The 6,144-nt window shown below is 39.7% G+C and overlaps 1 protein-coding gene across 1 annotated transcript in view; it reads right to left on the reverse strand.

Annotated features, from left to right (window-relative positions):
* The window catches only part of ADCYAP1R1 (ADCYAP receptor type I), a 93,135-nt gene that overhangs the window by 26,518 nt on the left and 60,473 nt on the right, over positions 1 to 6,144 (reverse strand). The window contains exon 11 of the mRNA XM_035899639.1: positions 2,293 to 2,362. Coding sequence (XP_035755532.1) covers positions 2,293 to 2,362 — 70 coding nt within the window. The remainder of the gene's footprint in view (positions 1 to 2,292; positions 2,363 to 6,144) is intronic.

The raw sequence follows: 6,144 nt of genomic DNA on the forward strand, positions 1-6,144 counted from the left end.
TCAACAGTAAAAACATCTTTATCTCCCACTCTCTGAACTAAGGCGTTTCTCAGGTTAGCAGCATCTTATGTCACTTTGCCTCTGCTTGGCTGAATCTATACCAAGATGAGATGGCCTCTAATGTTTTTGGGAGGGGAGGAGAGCATGTATGTGTTTAGTGTTCTTCTTCATGTCTTTTAGTTTCATGTCATCCTGGGTATCTCTTTTGTAGAATCATGTAATTACAGGTATATTTTTCAAAATTTGGAGATTAATGAAATGAGTTTGGTTTTATGCTTTGGCTACAGATTAACACCAGAAGAAAGCAGTGGCGAATTTAAGTTGGTCTCATGCAGCCTTTTACTCCTATAAGGAGACCGAAAACTTAAACTAAATGTGAGCATCTCTTTCAGAAGTATTTTCTATCTGATCTGAGGACTATAACTGAACTGAGAAGCCCAGTCATCCCCTGCTAGTTGCCTGAAGGCTGCCTGGCGGAAAAAGACCTGGGGGTATTGGTTGACAGCCGGCTGAATATGAGCCAGCAGTGTGCCCAGGTGGCCAAGAAGGCCAATGGCATCCTGGCCTGTATCAGGAATAGTGTGACCAGCAGGACAAGGGAAGTCATCAAAAATGTTTCAACATTTTTCATTATCAACCAGTGCAAGCAAAAAAAGAAAGGTCCCTGCACATCAAAACCACATAGCAAAGATCTCAACAGTAAAAACATCTTTATCTCCCACTCTCTGAACTAAGGCGTTTCTCAGGTTAGCAGCATCTTATGTCACTTTGCCTCTGCTTGGCTGAATCTATACCAAGATGAGATGGCCTCTAATGTTTTTGGGAGGGGAGGAGAGCATGTATGTGTTTAGTGTTCTTCTTCATGTCTTTTAGTTTCATGTCATCCTGGGTATCTCTTTTGTAGAATCATGTAATTACAGGTATATTTTTCAAAATCTGGAGATTAATAAAATCAGTTTCTTTTTATGCTTTGGCTACAGATTAACACCAGAAGAAAGCAGTGGGGAATTTAAGTTGGTCTCATGCAACCTTTTACTCCTATAAGGAGACCGAAAACTTAAACTAAATGTGAGCATCTCTTTCAGAAGTATTTTCTATCTGATCTGAGGACTATAACTGAACTGAGAAGCCCAGTCATCCCCTGCTAGTTGCCTGAGTCTTTCACACCTTCAATAGAAGCCACATATAACTGATTCCCCAAAGCCCAAATATGATTCTTCATAGAATATGTCTGTAAAACATGGAAATTCACATAAATCGATATCACAAAAACCCCAGACCACTGGACCCTCTCCATCTCCATACCCTTCAATGTTATTAGATGAATTACCTTTAATGTGTCTGAAGGCTACTGTACTTTAGAACGCTGTCCAAATATTTAAAAGAAGAAGCGTCGAACTTGATGAAAACACCTAAATGTAGATAGCTACCTGTGAGCTGGATGTCTAAATTCCCACAACACCCAGTGAAGACCTGGCCAGTGCTGTCACTGGAGTATGGAGAGCAACTAAGCATGACCAGAAAAAGTCACCTATATGTGGTAAGCCAAACAGCTTTTCAGGTGCCACTAACCATATTGTATAGGGGCTCAATTTAATTTCCTAACTGGAGGAGCCCAACACCATTTTTAAATCCCCATATTCTTTTGTGGCAGCAGCTATAGCCCAAACAGAGTACTTTAGAACCTCTCAGTCATCCATACACAGGTATCTAGCACCGTTTGAGTCAAATCCAAGACCTCCAAGAGCTTAAATAGGTGGCTGACAATTGAATATCTTGTACTATGTCCACTTAACTATTATAAAGTTAATATTTGATAAATAAAGGTAGCTGTGAAATTAATTCCATTCAACACAGTCCAGTTTCCCAGTCACTGGCATCTAGTATTGTTTGAGATACCCTGGGCTGTCCCACTTGGCCTCCAGCTACCACACCAAATGGCACAGGATTCCCATACAACCTGTGTCATATCTGCCAGCCCCAGGAAAATCCTCCATATGCTCTAGGGTATTACTTACGGCATTTGGTATCCATGTTTAAGCAACTGAATAACTCCTTGTCTACATAGTCTTTCCTTGCCGGCAGTGCACTAACATTTAACTTGTACAAAACCTCCTTTATAACGGTGGAATTACTTAGCATTGTTGATGGCAAATGGCAGACATTCAGACAACCTGTCCAGTAGTTCAGCACAGCAGATGCAGCATTATTTGTAAAGCCATTCGAAGCTATGCACATAGGTTATTTTCCCTCAGAAGCATTGAGGAAGCACCTCCCCCAAGTGCTACTTACCATGATTGATCCAACCACAGGACCCTTGATCACCCACCACAAGGCGGTGTTGTCATTCATGTCCCAGCAGCTGCAGACGTTAATGAAAGAATGGGGTGGGGAAAGAGAAGGAAAGAGAAAGATAAAGATATAATGAGGAATTTAATAAACCTACAATTTTTAAGGGGGCAGAGATTGGGAGATTGGTCTTGTAGCTAAATTTGGGTTCAAAGGTACTAGTTCTTTAGTCTGTCCCCATTATATATTTCTTTTACAGCCTTTAGCCAACTTATCTGAAAGTAAAATAAGTAATTTTGTGGCAATTTCAATGGTACCTCTAATCAAGCAGTTTCACTATTTTGGAAAATGCCTCTATGCATGTTTCTGTGTCTACAGACAGTACAACCGAAAAATTTGTCCCTTTAAGCTAACATCTCAGTAGAAGGGAAACAAAGACAGGGATACCTCAAAGGGTAAGAGATGGTTATTCCAAAGTTTGATGTCTCAGCTACTTTTCCCTAGTGAACAGATACAAATGTTGGTTCCTGACCTTGATGTGAGGATTCTTACACATATCTAGTACATGAGGTTGTACTAGAGACCAGTTGTATTCACATATAGGAATGATTTTCCAGTCATTGGGTTGCAAGTTCTACCATGGAGCAAGGATTCATCTAAGAAGGTTCAACTACTGGACAACAGTTGGTGTCAGCTCCTTTTTAAGCTGTTGAGAGTGAGTGATCATAAATAAAATGACATTTCTACCTCAGCATTTAAAATCCTCCAGATTCACCAAAGAATTCTGCTGAAGTTGATTCCATATAAATGAATTTGGACATTCACGTGTAGACAAAGCTAATTACAGGACCCATACATATATGGGGTTTTTAACTTTAACATATATTTTTAAAGAGAGAAAAACAATAATAATGAAAAAAAAATCTTATTTCCCCTGTCACACCACCCCAAATACACTATTTTAAATCAATAAGAATTTGATTGTCAGTTAAAAAAAATCTTTTTTTTTTTCTCTGCTTTCTTCCCCTCATGCTTCCCTCTGGAAAACATAAAATCACAGAAAAATGTCTACTTTGTACCTGCAGTTCTGAGAAGGAGGGTTTCCCTCCCACTGGGACCACAGCCAAAAGTCCCAGCAGTGGTTGTCATGGTGCATTTGTCAGATAACAAGAAACAATTTGAAAGAGCATACAGGAATAAAACACTGGTGATCTTAGGAGAGCTTAGCGCAACTTCTGTGTCATTGAGATGGTAGTCTGGTGGCATCCGGGGGAAAGTGAAAATCTTTATCTTAAACAAAACTACATACATGTGTAAGTATGAGGAATCAGAGCTAAAATTCCGTCATCAAAGTGCACGTGCGAGAAATCTCAAGCAGCTGAGAGATGCGTGGTTTAGACATTTTAGTTGAACTTATATTTTCAGTTGAACAATATTTATTATATTTCAGCTGAACAATATTTTACTGGTCTCCCATAAAACCAACAAAAAGGATGTGCGTGGTAGAGCTGTTGAGAAGAGAGAAAATTTAGAGCTGGGATGTCAAATTTGCACAAAATTACATATTTTTGCTTCTGTCTACAAACTTAAAATCCCCCAAAATCTACAGGACTGATGACTGAGATTTTCAAATGCAAAGAAACATTTGTGAGTTACCTCACTTTGGATGCCCAACTTAAAATATTTGAAAGGGGACAAATGTTCAGAGGGAGCTCCTTCTCACCCACTGTCTGGAAGTCAGGCTCTTTTCAGTATCAACAATTGTATGCCACAAACCAAAAGCACCTAAAATTACCAGTGACCTTTTTAATTCTTTGTATGCATTTATAAATCAAGTGCCGTCTTCTGAAAATTACCCACTACTTGCAGAGCTCAACCGCTCTAAGACACATATTAAATCTATTCTGAAAGTCTTTAGTGCGTTGACCAATGCCGGAAGAATCTGGGCAAATTCTAATATTAATCTGGCTATACAAACAGGCATTGATGTATGGCAATTTGTTTGAAATTAGAAATGACAAGGGACAGAATCTACCTACTCTAGTTCCAGTCATCTATACTGAAGCATCTATACTAGCCCAGCTAATTATCCCAGACTCTGGTTGGGACAAATAGATGCCTGGAGGTTGTTGAGGGCTTTTTTCCGCACTGATGTATTTTAAATATGTACTCTGAGATGATACATCATCCCCTACAAATGCCTATTCTTCTTAGACTATTCCAATTCATAGGCATTGTTCATAGGCTATTGCCCCTACAAATCCCTGTTCTCCCTCTCCTTTTACAGGATGAGTCCCCAGAAGCTCAGTTGCCAGTATCTACCTTGTAGTTGTCAACAAAGAACCCAATCAAGCTCACACGAAAGTTTTTTCAAGGACTTTTTTGGTCCAGTCCCTGTGACATCTATAGGATGGATGTGGTGGAAGAAACACCATTTTCTCCACAGATGAACACAACCAGAAGGGGAAAAAAAAGCAATGCACGACAGAACAGTCTAATATCAGCCAACAAGCTGTACTACATAAACAGGCTCCCTAATTTCTTTCAAATGCATTGCTGCAGTGGAGGTCAGACACACAAGACTTTTTCAGGATGGATGAAGGGAGCCAGTGGGATGGGGGAGGGTTGTGATTTCCATTTGAAAAGGCCAGAGTCTGATCTCTGTTCCATCTCTGGTGTACATCTGGAATAACTCCATTCAGTAGCAGACAGTTGCATTTATCTCCACAAATCCGTCACTTGCAGTGATGTGAATCAGGAGTGGAAGTCAAGGGAGCTCTGCCAGTTTTCTAAGGAGCAAGCAGGAGGAGATGCAGACTGAGTCTGTATTTTAGTCCATGCCTTTGCGACTGTGTTTTCCCAGTTCAGTAATTTCTGCAATGTTTTCAGGCTCATGCTGGCTTCTCCCCCACCCCCAGAACAATGCTTGCTGATTTTTAAAAAGTAACCACTGAGACGCTCAGCTAGAATCTCAATATGTTGCATGCTAAATAGCTTCTCTAACTAAAAGAAAGGGTTATTTTTTTTGTTTTTTCTTCCTTTTCTTTCTGCAAGACATTCCCCCTACCCGCAAAATGCAAGGGCTGTTTGGACTCCTAAGAGAAATTAATGCATTTAAGGCCAGTGTTGTAATCATAACAATGACACAACAGGGGTTTCTGGCTTGTTTTGCATGGAAATAAATGATTTAATTTGTCTTAATGTCAAAATAGAACATTGGGTCAAAGCACTGGCATCCCCAGTGGAGGAAGGGCTTTATGTGTTTTCCAAGAAGAGCATGAAAGAACAAGGATGAACAAAACCTGACAGAAAAGTGAGTCTTGTGAAAATTTTGGATGCAGATATCTCTAGTATAAGGTGAAATTAAAACATAAACCTAAGCCTCTCGGAAATTGGACTTGGGTACATAATGACACCTTCCACTCAGATCAAGGTTTTCAAAAGACTGCTACCGGATTTTCTAAATTTTAAAATAGAGTAGATTAGAGTAGAGTAGAGCAGGGTAGAGTAAAATTTAATCGAATCGAATCGAATCGAATCGAATCGAATAGAATAGAATAGAATAGAAAGAACTATTTCAGTCAGAAGGTACTCACAATGATCATTTAGTCCAACTTCAGCCTCCCTCATTCCTAACTTTCCACCAATTTCAAACATAACTGTCATGAAAAAAACATTGCTAAGTTTGTATTTTCAAGGTGTATGTTCATGTCCATTCCTAACAGCTGTGTCTGCTGCTCTATCAGACCAGTCAATCTACTGACTACCAAGATGTGCAGGGTCATCTCTGGGAACAGCCCTTCCTTCTGGTCTTTTAGAAGAGGTACAGGGACTTTGCAAGTTTTTTTTCCCTAC

The sequence above is a fragment of the Egretta garzetta genome, unplaced genomic scaffold (assembly GCF_000687185.1).
Source record: "Egretta garzetta isolate BGI_Z169 unplaced genomic scaffold, ASM68718v1 scaffold117, whole genome shotgun sequence".
NCBI classification, from domain to species: Eukaryota; Metazoa; Chordata; class Aves; order Pelecaniformes; family Ardeidae; genus Egretta; species Egretta garzetta.